The 13,008-nt window shown below is 41.5% G+C and overlaps 1 protein-coding gene across 2 annotated transcripts in view; it reads left to right on the top strand.

The window, feature by feature from the left end:
• Positions 1-13,008, top strand: part of ATAD2 (ATPase family AAA domain containing 2) — a 69,283-nt gene that overhangs the window by 33,041 nt on the left and 23,234 nt on the right. For both annotated transcript variants that reach the window (XM_040354923.1, XM_040354922.1), the window contains exons 14-20: positions 584-743; positions 1,431-1,521; positions 1,608-1,919; positions 4,395-4,530; positions 7,619-7,805; positions 10,238-10,423; positions 11,994-12,129. In XM_040354923.1, the coding sequence (XP_040210857.1) occupies positions 584-743; positions 1,431-1,521; positions 1,608-1,919; positions 4,395-4,530; positions 7,619-7,805; positions 10,238-10,423; positions 11,994-12,129 (1,208 nt within the window). The remainder of the gene's footprint in view (positions 1-583; positions 744-1,430; positions 1,522-1,607; positions 1,920-4,394; positions 4,531-7,618; positions 7,806-10,237; positions 10,424-11,993; positions 12,130-13,008) is intronic.

Below are 13,008 nucleotides of genomic sequence, written 5' to 3'. Positions count from 1 at the left end.
CAGGGAAGAAATTTGCTTGATTTCCCAATCAACACAGATCGTGCTGACAGGGGAATCCCTCAGCCATTGTATTCTCCAGTGACAGTGATTATTGCTAGCGGCTATTCCGGCCACTAGTGGTGATTGCATGTAAAATCCAGCAGGTTGCATCGGTTCAATTCTGCATCCACCTAGGTAAGTGATGGATTTAAAAAAAAAAAACATACTTTTTTTTAATCCCCACTGGGTTTTTAATTTTTTGCCGAATAGTTTTCTTTTGTTTTCTGGTTTAAAATTTTGCAAATAGCCTTTTCTCCTAAAATTTAGGCCAGGTGTATTTTGCTACTTTGGTGTATATTTTATTGGAATGTTTGTGAGCGTCTAAGCAACTTCATCTATTGCTTTTTAGTATTTTTTTTTTTCTTCACTTTTTCAAACCTTTAAAAATGTATTCTTCCATAAACATGCATAAAACTATTGGAAAGCTCATAAAGAATATTTGAACAAATATATTTTGAGTAGTTTCTATGTGTCAACTAATAGGTATTTAATTCTTCTTTTTTTTTTTTTTTTTTTCTTTTTTTTTCCTTCTGGAAACTTTTAGTTCCATTGTTTCCACATTGCTGGCTCTTATGGATGGTTTGGACAGTCGGGGAGAGATTGTTGTAATTGGAGCCACCAACAGACTTGACTCCATTGATCCTGCTTTGAGGCGGCCAGGGCGTTTTGACCGGGAGTTCCTCTTCAACTTGCCTGACAGAGATGTAAATATGAAAGTGTTTTTACAATTTGCTCATCAGCAGTCTCACAAATCCTAGATCCCGTTATTTTAATATTAAATATGATTGGTATGACATAATGTAGAACTACATCTTTTGCAATGCACGGTGCCTACATAAACATATCGTCATATACCGTTTTCTGAAAAATTCTTGAACACCTTCTGCCATTAATAATACCTGTAGTGCAAATTGCACCGACAAGGTTTCAACACCACATTCCATTTCATAGCATACCAAAATATTCGGGCCTTGTTCACACTAGTGTGACTTGAGTCACACAGAATTGCATGACAAGGGAAATCTCATTGGCTTCAATACTGCCCGTTCGAATCCATGGGACTCATAGTAGGTCGTGATTTTGGAAAAGGGTCCTTCAATACTTTGGTGCGATTTACAGTGTGACTTGGCCCCATAGAATATGCAGTCGCACTGTAAATCGCATCAAAGTGGCATTGCAGCAGTGTAAACCGAGTCTCACTGTATTGACCTGCCAGCAACTGAGGGGATGGAGGAGAACCTACACAAGGTGTCAGTATTAGAGTAGTTGTCTATTAGCGCTTCAATCTATTGATGAGATACAAAGGTGGAGGAATTGCTCATCAAATATAAAGATATAATGCGATTTGCAGCATTTCATGCTTTTTGTAATTGCTATTTACCCGCTGACAGGCACGTATGGAAATTCTGAAAATTCACACAAAAGAATGGAATCCACATCCATCAGAAAGGTTTTTGCAGGAACTGGCGGAAAAATGTGTTGGTAAGAGCTGAATTGTGTTACAGGACAACATTATGGATTGGATATGTGCTTTTTCGTATATAATGCTGTTTCTTCTTCTTTTTCAGGATATTGTGGGGCTGACGTAAAGTCTCTGTGCGCCGAAGCTGCTTTGTGCGCTTTACGCAAGCGTTACCCTCAGATTTACACAACAACCGAGAAGCTGCAGCTTGATGTGTCCTCTATTAAAATGACTGCTAGAGACTTCATGTTTGCCATGCAAAAAATTGTGCCTGCGTCACAGAGAGCTGTTGTCTCCCCTGGACAGGCCCTTTCCTGCATTATCCAGCCTCTGCTTCAGAACACCCTGTGCAATATCTTGGAAGCATTGAAGAAAGTTTTCCCACATATGGAAGAAGGAATTAAACATAAAAAGCCTGGTGCGTAAGACCTTTCTGTATTACTTTAACCCCTACTAAATTTATATAATGTATAGAGATGCAAAAAAGAAAAGTCTGGTGGCTCAAATGGAGATTCGGAGTCAGACAGGTGCAGATTCCAAAATTAAGTGCTGAGATAGATCCTCCGACAGTAATGCACACACTGACCCTTACTATCAGGGGTGGAACCCTATGTATATAGAAGAAAAATGCTCTTAAAGTGGATCCTAAACGCCAGAAACACCTGGCATCAACAATCCTCACGATACAGGGTACTCCTCCACAACCGAATCTTGGAGCATGTAGGGTTTAGAAATCAGAATAGATTTTCTTGTGCGGCATTCAAAACATCCAATATTTAAAATCCATAAATTATACTTGCCAAACGTCTGTTAAAATCTTGCATGTAAATCATTTGACACAAGGAAATGTTTCCAACCAACAAGATGGGCGACCTCGGTGCTTGGCGACGTCACCTGATCCAGCTCAACCCAATGCATTTAATCATAGACGCCGTCAGGGGCGCCCCACAGCTATGATGACGCGCCATGGGTGCAGCTGTATCACATGACTGATCATCTGCACCTGTTGGACACACTCAATCTCAATTCGAGCCACTGATGAGGATTTTGCATGTTTTCCGAAGCGCTGCATTAAGGTGAAAAAACGCAAACCTTTACAACCCCTTTAATGCATAGAATGAATTAAGATAAAAACACCTGACTACAACCATTTTCAGCTTGAGTGTTTTCCCATAAATAATGACCCCTCCCTCCACTCACACAACAATGTTGCTCTGCCAGGCTCTTTCAGGCACTTTGTCTACATTTTAGCTACCTGCCCCAGGATTGGGGGGGGGGGGGGGTAGTTGTCCCATGCAAGAAAATGTCTGAACAAAGACCTACATGGCAGGATCTCCAGGTTTTATCTACTGAATGTTGTAGACCTGGGGGGGGGGGGGGATTAAATACTTTTTAAGAGTTCATTAACGGTAAAGCTTTCCATGAATGAATTTTGATCTACGTTTAGGATGTCTGTCTTCTAGAAGTCTATTTTGTTTAACTGCCAGATATCTTTACACCAGGCTGTATGCTGTCATTCCTTCTTTGGTTTCTTAATTGACTGCTTGGTAGACAAGCCATAATAGTGTCCAATTGGACTTCAAAAACCATCTTTGCTTTCTGCATGAAGGGTACAGCAACAGGTTTAGATTTATCTGGGCAGAGCTTTCATGCTTGTGCAATGTTTTAATGCTTGAGCACTTACCAGGGACATGTATAGAGATACTGAATTCTGACACTACACCATGCTTATTTTGGGTTGTACTTGCTTGTTAAAACTAGACACAGCCAGGCAACTAACATTTTTGGGGAGCCAGCTATGTCGGGCCCTACATTTCACTTGTGACTGGTATGTTGTCAACTGCTTTTACTTGACCATCAAATATTGAAATATGAGGTCTGTTCTGTCTCTAGGACAGAGAGCTAAACCTTCCTGCTCCATAAACTTCAGATACCATATTGCTTTGTTCTTATATTTTTAAGAGAATACATAATTAACTTTTACAAATGGCAAAGCTATACCAGTAAAGGAACAGTAGGTGGGGCCTACACTCTGCATATAACTAGTTTGGTGTAAATCAAGAAAACCAACATGTTTAGCTAGATTCACAAAGAGTTAGGCCGGCGTATCAGTAGATACGCCGACCTAACTCGGAATCTGCGCCGTCCTAAGTTTAAGTGTATTCTCAAATAGGTTTACGTGTATCTCTATCTAAGATACGACGGCTTGAGCCGTCGTATCTTAGGGTGCAATATTTAGGCTGGCCGCTAGGTGGCGCTTCCATTGCGTTCAGCGTAGAATATGTAAATCACTAGATACGCCTATTCACGATCGTACGTGCGCCCGTCGCAATAAAAATGCGCCGTTTACGTAAGGCATTTTCAGGCGTAAAGTTATTCCATCAAATAGCTGGACTAGTAATGTAAGTATGGCCGTCGTTCCCGCGTCGAAATGTGAAAATTTTACGTTGTTTGCGTAAGTCGTCCGTGAATGTGGCTGGATGTAATTTACGTCCACGTCGAAACCAATACGTCCTTGCGGCGTACTTTGCCACAATGCACACTGGGATATGTACAAAAAACGTCAATCACGTCGGGTCACAGTTAATCTACATAAAACACGCCCCCCACATCCTCATTTGAATTATCCGCGCTTACGCCTGTCCTATACACGCTACGCCACTGTAACTTAGCAGGCAAGTACTTTGTGAATACAGTACTTGCCTAGCTAACTTACGGCGTAGTGTAAATACAATACGCTATGCCGCCGCGGTATACTTGAATCTAGCTAGTTGTTTCAAGCACATAAACGTAATTAAACTGAATGGAAGCCCCAAGGGCACCACTACTACTTTGAAATAAGGTCACTTGTAAGTATCTCCTTCACTTATATATTTTTTCTTGTATATTTAAGCACTTGGCATTGATTTGTTGGATGACGATCTGATTTATAGCGACGATGAAGGTCCCTCTGTGTTTGAAAATGGAATAATCAATAGATTACCAAATGGCAAAACGAAAGAAAATCTACCGTTTATTCACCTCAATGTGTAAGTACTCTTATGAATCTGATGCATTGACTTGTAGCATTTAAATAATTGTAATTCTAATTAATGTCTCTTTCACTTTTGTCTAAAACCAGTGAAGGAGTTTGCTTTCAGGGCTCGACAAAATCTGGGCGCCCGGTCGCAATTGCGAAAAGAAATTGTGACCTCGCGCCCGCCGGTAATTGAGGCCGTGGCTTCAATTAATTAATTGAGGCGGCGGATCCTATGTCTCTGTGCGCTCCCGCGCACCGGGCCCGAGACGGCCGGTAATTGAGGCCGCGGCTTTGCAGCCTTGTGAAGGCCCAAGCTCCCTTCTGTGACCTGGCACCATCTGGTGGTGGCCGTTGGCATTACAAGTAAAACAGCAGTTCTAATGTGTTCTCTTCACTGTTTTCACTGCCATCTCCTTCCCTCTAATTGGAACCCCCAAACATTATATATATATATATATATATAACGCCCTAGAGAATAAAATGGCGATCGTTGCAATTGTTTCTGTCGCACCGTATTTGCTCAGCGGTCTTACAAGCGCACTTTTTTGGGGGGGAAAAATACTTTTTTTAATTGAAAAATAAGACGACAGTTAAGTTAGCCCAATTTTTTTTTTTTATATATTGTGAAAGATAATTTTACGCCGAGTAAATTGATACCCAACATGTCACGCTTCAAAATTGCGTCCGCTCGTGGAATGCAGGCAAACTTTTACCATTTAATATCTCCATAGGCGACGTTTAAAAAAATTCTACAGGTTGCATGTTTTGAGTTAGAGGAGGTCTAGGGCTAGAATTATTGCTCTCGCTCTTAACGATCGCTGTGATACCTCACGTGTGGTTTGAATACCGTTTACATGTGCGGGCGCTACTCGCGTATGTGTTCGCTTCTGCGCGTGAGCTTGACGCAACACGTTTTCTGGCTCCTAGATTCCAAGCAAATTTGTCAAACCCTGGCTTATACCCTATAATACATTAATCAAACATTTTTTTTCTTTTACCTTTTTTTTATGTAGAGAATGCATTAAGGTAAAGAAAAAACGTGACTTTAGAACCACTTTTTACCCCTTCACGCCTAAGGGTAAAACTTTGATGCCTAAGCACAATTTTACAACTTTAACATGTGTTAGTACATATCATCACTACTTTGTGCGTCTAGGTGGATTATACCACATATTTTTTTTTTTTCCCAAGGCAAATTGGGCCTTTGGTGGTAAATGAGGGATATCTCCTTTCTGGATATATATATATATATATATATATATATATATATATATAATTTTTTGCTGTATGTCTTGCTACCACCATAACTTTACACTATGGCTGCAACTAACGATTATTTTCATAATCGATTAGTTGGCCGATTTATTGTTTCGATTAATCGGATAATAGCCTTAAAAAAAATATATAGCTTTTTTTTTTTTTTTTGGAGCCAATTTGTTGTTGGGCAGATTACAAAACACAAAATGCCGCAAAAACACATTACATGCTTTTCTGCAGCTTCTCCATTAAAGTATATTGAACAAAAAAATATTTTGCGCACTATTTTGCGTTAAGTCCTTGCCCTTTCCAAATACGCAGCTGAAAAAAAAAATCATGGATGTGAACGTGTCCTATAGGAAAACATGTAAATGAACTGTAGTGTTTCTGCAAAAAGCACCAAAAAAACAGAGGTGTGACCCCAGGCCTGAGATGTTTAGTAACATAATGGGGGTTAAAAAAACTAAAATAAGTACAAAAAGAGAAAATAATCGCTACTGTAAGGGGTTCATTTTTTTTTACTGTGAGACAGTGAAAGTAATATTTACAGTAGCGATTTGCTTTTTTGTACTATAAAGGGCTTGTTTTAGTTTTTTTAACCCCATTATGTTACTGATCGATTATGAAATTAATCGATTACAATTTTCATAGTCTATTAGTTTCGGCCCTACTTTACACCAAAGAACAACCCAAAATCTTCTCCTGATCTCAGCGATACCACATGTGTATATTGTTTATACTCGTAGTACAGCCCTGAAATAATAGTGCGCATTTTTTATTCTACCTAAAACACACTGACTCTAATTTAAAAATACTGACCTTGACCCAAACACTAACCCTAGCAATGACCTAGATCAAACTTGATCTATAGGTATTTTTTTCCCCTCTGTAAAGGGAGATTATCTCTCCTCCATTCAGTAAGACAGGGAAATGCAATTAGCGGACCTCCAGCTGTTTCAGAACTACAAGTCCCATGAGGCATAGCAAGAGTCTGACAGCCACAAGCATGACACCCAGAGGCAGAGGCATGATGGGACTTGTAGTTTTCTAACATCTGGAGGTCCGCTAATTGCACAACCCTGCAGTAAGAACACGGTGGCGGGCTTCACAGTGACTAATCATTGTGATAGCCAATCGGAGGCTATCGCAGCAATCAAGTGACCCAGTATCGGGAGCTTTGGGTCTCAATCATTCGTACAGTACCCAGGGCTCTTGCTGAGCCCCCCCTGGTCTCTGTGCTGGTAGTGTGCCGTGTGATGTGTCCCCACGGGGAAAAAAGCACAGTCCAGTGGGGCTTGTATTTGCGTAGCTCAGCGACGGGTTAAAGTGCATGGTGATCATTGCACTCTGCTCTTTCATTACTGTTGATGCTTTTTTTTTTTTTCTGTTTGGAGAAACTCTACCCTCAAATTTTGAAACTAATGCCCGGTACACACGATCCGATTATCGGACGAATAATCATCCGTATTTTTTTGTATGCTAATCTCACGTCGAATCTGAGTTTACTAAAGTCACGTAAATTCTTGTACGGCAGAATAAAAAATCGGAAGTGATGTCATGTGTTGTAATGCATTTTCGAACGACATCTGTACTGATTACACGAAAATCGTACGATCTGGCATCGTAAGAAATTTTTTTTTGTGCTTGTCCGATAGAATAAAATTGGATGACCTGTCCTGATCGGCTCTCGGAAGCTCTGTACTAACGATTCGATTATCGTACGATCATTTTGAAAGCGGCATTTTTCGTACGATTTTCGGATCGTGTGTACGGGTCTTAAGACATTTTTGTATTCATTGTATAGTTACAAGAGTTACACTGTTTTTTTTTATATTGATCAGGAATGCCTATCACCAGCCCACTTCGTACAGACCTAGGTTTCTGATCTGTGGGAAGCCAGGCCTGGGTCAGGGGACGCACTTGGCTCCAGCACTTATACACACTCTGGAAAAGTTCACCGTCTACACGTTGGATTTGGCTGTGCTTTTCGGGGTTAGTGTAACTACTCCAGAAGAAACTTGTGCACAGGTAATTAAACTTTTATATCTTTGGTTAAAGTCCTAAGCATGTGCTATTGAGGTAAAATGAACAGAATAAATGTTGGCGATGTTTTGCATTACAAGGTAAATTTAGGGGAAATATTAAAAGCAGACGTATGACAATACCGCTGCTTTAAAAAATGCAATTTATAAAAAGCAGCGATGTTTACAGATGCCCTCTGCCAATCGGAGTTGTCTCTGGCATTTTTAAGCGGAAGAACCTCCATGGCATGTGACAGACTTCACATTGCAGCCTGAATTTGCCTTTTTTAACCTTTGCACTAGAGCTCTTCTTAATTTTACATCTCTATTACGTCTGTCTCCTTTGGTCTTCCATCTTTTATAATGCTTTCATTTATAAATGCCTTTTCTAGGCAATGCGTTCATTTATGGCAGCCACCGAAACTAAGGTTATTGACGTTTTGCTGATAGAAAAAGGTGCTGAAATGAACAGCTAATTTTTTTTTCTATACACAATTCGAATTTTTAATATCAAGAAATGAAATGAATATGAACTTATTCTTGGCCATATGCAGCATCTTTTCAGACGATAGGCAGCTTCCACAGTGAGCAGTTTTTAAAGCCATTTTGCATTTTAAAGAAAGCACAAGAAAAATGTATTGCTTTTAAAAATCCTATGCATATCTTCACTCTGGTCCGCTGCAGCATTAAAAAATCTGCTTGCCACATTTTTTGGTGCAAATTGGTGCTATATTTTTTTACTCACAAAAATGTAGCTGTGGTGCGTTTACCGTGCCCATTATGGGCACGTTAAACACACCACAAGTACATTTTTGTGAGTAAAAAAATAAATAAAAAAATGGCACCAATTTGCACCAAAAAATGCGGCAAGCAGATTTTTTAATGCTGTAGTGCAGTGGTAACAGGCCAGGTTTGCAAGATAACTGAAATACATCACAGCTGATATCATTTGCTCCTCAATGATTGCAGTATTCTAGACTGCATCTCCCCAAGGTAATACATAAAACCTGGCCTGTTAGTGGGCCCTGCAGGACAGGGTTGATGACCACTGCTGTAGTGGACCAGAGTGAAGATATACATAGGGAGCTAGATTCACAGAGCAATTACACTTGTGTATCTACAGATACGCAGCGTAAGTGAACAAATGCGCCGTGCTATCTATGCGCCCTAGATACGCCTGAATTTGGCGTCCATCCGACCGACGTAAGTCTCTTACGCCGTCGGATCTTGGGTGCATATTTTACGCTGGCCGCTGGGGGCGCTTCCGTTGGTTTACGGGCAGAATATGTAAATGACCTAGATACGCCTATTCACGAACGTACTTGCGCTCGTCGCTGTAATCTACGCCGTTTACGTAAGGTGTATGTCTGGCGTAACGTTACCCCTGCTATAGGAGGCACAACCCATGTTAAGGTATGGACGTCGGAACAGCCGTCAAATTTTACGTAAGTCGTACGTGAATGGGGCTGTGCATAGGTTACGTTCACGTCGTTCGCATTGAGCCGTTGTATCTTAGGGAGTATTTGCGATGTGATTCTGAGCATGCGCCATTCGATCGGACCTTCATTTACATGGGGTCACAGCTAATTTAAATGAAGCACGCCCACTACCTGCCTACTTTGAATTGGGCGGGCTTACGCCGAGCATATTACGCTACGACGCCGCAACGTACGTGGCGAGTGCTTTGTGAATGCTGCTCTGGGCTGTCGGCGCAGCGTATATTCGATACGCTACGCCGGCAAAACTATGCGCCGAGCTACCTGAATCTAGCTCAGGATTTTTAAGGGAATACATTTTTCTTGTGCTTTCTTCAAAATGGCTTTAAAAACTGCTCGCTGTGGAAGCTGCGTATCGGCCGAAAAGATGCTGATAATGGCCAAGAATAAGTTCATATTCATTTAAGTTCTTGATATTAAAAACTCGAATTGTGTATATAAAAAAAAATGTAGCTGCTCATTTCAGTTTTCAGCCAAGTGCATCCTGAATTTTGGGTTTTAGTCCAGTTTTTATTATGGTGCATCGCTAGCCTTTTCCTTATGTCTCAAATACTCAACAGTAAGATCTGGCTGCCATGATTCCTAATTCCTGTTCACTTGGAGTTTTTGGTGTTCTCATCCAGCTTTGTGTGTTCTAACATTCTTTGTGAGCTGAAATAACTAATGGATCAGTGGGGAGCGAAGGGGAAACCTGGGGGGGGGGGGGGTAAAAACTGTTGCTAATTTTGTGGTGCCTGCGTTTTATTACCGGGGGGGTCCTTTTTTTCCAAGTTGCAGAGACCCCATGGGATGTTCTGCTTTACAGAATTCTATAGCAAGGAATACTTGACAATTGCGATTGAAGCAATGCTAGCCTCAGATATGCAGACTGTAAATGTAGGTAGATGACACTGAATAGAATGACTTGAGCTTAACCGTGAACAACTTCTCCCTTCTGGTGCAGCTCTTTCGTGAAGCAAGACGGACTGTTCCCAGCATTATGTATATTCCACACATTCATCTATGGTGGGAGACTGTTGGCGTTACCTTGAAAGCAACATTTCTCACACTAATCAGAAGTATACCATCGTTTTCTCCAATCCTCCTATTGGCAACAAGTGACGTGGAATATAGTAATCTGGATTCAGAGGTAATACGTTTTCTGGATAAGAATCAAAGTTTTAGAGAAAATAGCTAGTGTTTTATAAAGATGTTTTCCTTCTTGTCTAGCTAGATCTTTACCTTCACATTTCAAGCTGGGTTAGATCTTAATTATTTTAAACAATTATGCAATCAAGCCTCATTTAAACTACAATTCAATGAGGCCCAACATTCCTTTGCAACCAATGAGATTTAGAATTTTTTTTTCTCTAATCTGGCAAGAATAAAGAAACTTGCATTGGATTGAGAAAGCAATACTCTTAGAAATCTGTACGGCTAGATATGTGAAGTCATCTTTTGCAGTATAGCATGCAGATTCCCTGGCTGTCATTCTGATCCTGTGAGTTATTACATTTGGACACAGACCTGCATTAAAGCGGTTCTCCACCCTAAAGTGGAGTCCCGCTGATGGGAACCCTCCCCCCCTCCGGTGTCACATTTGACACCTTTCAGGGGGGAGGGGGGAGGGGGGTGCAGATACCTGTCTAAAGACAGGTATTTGCACCCACTTCCGGCCCGGCATTCACGGGCAAAAGACGGGCATTCCGTCACATCCCGTCGTCCCGTCCCCCCCCCCCCCCCCCCCCCCCCGTTGTGTGCTGGGAACCCTCGGCTCCCAGCACACAGCGGGAGCCAATCGGCGGGCGCGACTCGCGCATGCGCCGTAGGGAACCGGGCAGTGAAGCCGCAGCGCTTCACTTCCTGGTTCTTTCAGCGGGGGAGCAGCAGAGAGACGAGCGATCGCTCGTCCTCTGCTGCGATCGGCGCTGGACTCCAGGACAGGTAAGTGTCCTAATATTAAAAGTCAGCACCTGCAGTATTTGTAGCTGCTGGCTTTTAATATTTTTTTTTTTCCCATGGCACATCCGCTTTAAGTATGTAGATCAGACACTGACTTTTTAACCTGCTTGCTTGTTCCGGGTTAGCGGGTCACTATACTGAATCCAGAGACTGGCAACTGCTGTAGTATTATAGGGTTGGCCGTTGCAGGATTGAGTCTTTGGGCAATGTTTACTAGGTGTCCTCTCCTCGTTGTCCCTGGGTCTGTAGTTGTATTTTCACTGTCCAAAACGGTTAAAGTTATGTAGATTTTACCTTTCAACGTGAGTGCCCCCATAGCAAGCCACTTCTATGGGGCACTGATGCCCGCTTGCTTCCTGGCCATGCTCTGTGTCCAGGAACACACAGAATGTAGCTTGGCCTTACCCCTGCTTTCTCCTCACAGGCTGGCAATGGCTCCCACTGCTGCCTCTATGTCCTGAGGGTTGAGTGAGTGGAGAGAGCTGCTGCTCTCGGGCACATTGTTGGATTAGGATCTCGGGGGGGAATCCTGCAGAGGATGAATGCATTAAGGAAAAAAAACTCCTATCTTTACAGCCACTTTTAAATCCTTCAATCTTCAAATCCATTAGAAGTTGTCATCGATCCTTCCTTCTCTTCCAGCAGACAGCCCCTAAAGTGGAACTGTAGCCTATGTAAATAAGAGGCGGACAGGCAGGATTTTTAATGCAGAAAATACATATACTTGATTATAACTGTTCTGCTTTCCCTTTTTATAGTTAAAAGATCTGTTTCTGGATGATTATGAGGAGGTCTTCAATGTTAAGTTACCAAGCAAGGAAGACAGGAAAGCTTTCTTTCAGGATCTTATTTTGAACCAAGCTGCTAAGCCACCAACCTCCAAAAGGAAGGCAGGTTAGTCTCATCTTGAAAAGAGGGGGAAAGAGAAATTGTGCTAAGAAATGGTGCCACGCTTGTAAACCTATGGTATGGTCTACAGGTATAGATTGGAAGCAGCGACTTTCCTGTGTAACATAAGTAAAGTCGCGCTACCTAAGCGCATACATAAAAAAAGCTCTAATAAACACCACAAAGTGAAAATGTATAAAGTAACCAGATAAAAAAAATCAAGAGCACCTGTGTTGAGTGAACAAATCCAGGTAGTGTCATAAATACTTGACCATAATCATAAATAAAAATAGTGTCAAAGTGAAGTCTGAATATGGAATAAAATTGGTAGCAATCCACCCGTGTAAACTGTCTATCCATAGAGGCACACTCTTCAAACTGGAAAAAGTGACTGTGAACTCCACCACCAATGGAAAGATTCACTGCTTACCGGAACTCCGTGATCCCCCGTAATAGAGGATCAGGTACAGCATATAATGGCTTAGCCTGTTATCGGGAAGCGTCTCAAGCCTGCTTCACCGCTAGTCGGATCCCTCTATGGACATTCGAACCTGTGTACAGGTAGCGTGGTATAAAAAAATTAAATAGAAGCTCCAATAGTGTAAAAACCTTAAGGTTTATTGTAAAAAAGCAGTAGAAAAACACACTTACAATGTAGCTTGAATCGGAACTTCTTGAGTCTGAAGTGCCGGTCGGCACTTCGGACTCCAGGCTTTCTGATTCAAGCTACATTGTAAGTGTGTTTTATTTTATTTTTTTTACTGCTTTTTAACAATAAATCTTAAGGATAGACTATAAACGGTTTACACACCTGGATTGCTACAAATTTTATTCCATAATTGGACTTCACTTTTTGGACACTTTATTTATGATTATGGTCAAGTA

Source organism: Rana temporaria, chromosome 5 (assembly GCF_905171775.1).
Source record: "Rana temporaria chromosome 5, aRanTem1.1, whole genome shotgun sequence".
In the NCBI taxonomy this organism is placed as follows: domain Eukaryota; kingdom Metazoa; phylum Chordata; class Amphibia; order Anura; family Ranidae; genus Rana; species Rana temporaria.
Note: the sequence above shows the minus strand (reverse complement) of the source record. Positions and strands in the feature narration are given on the sequence as shown.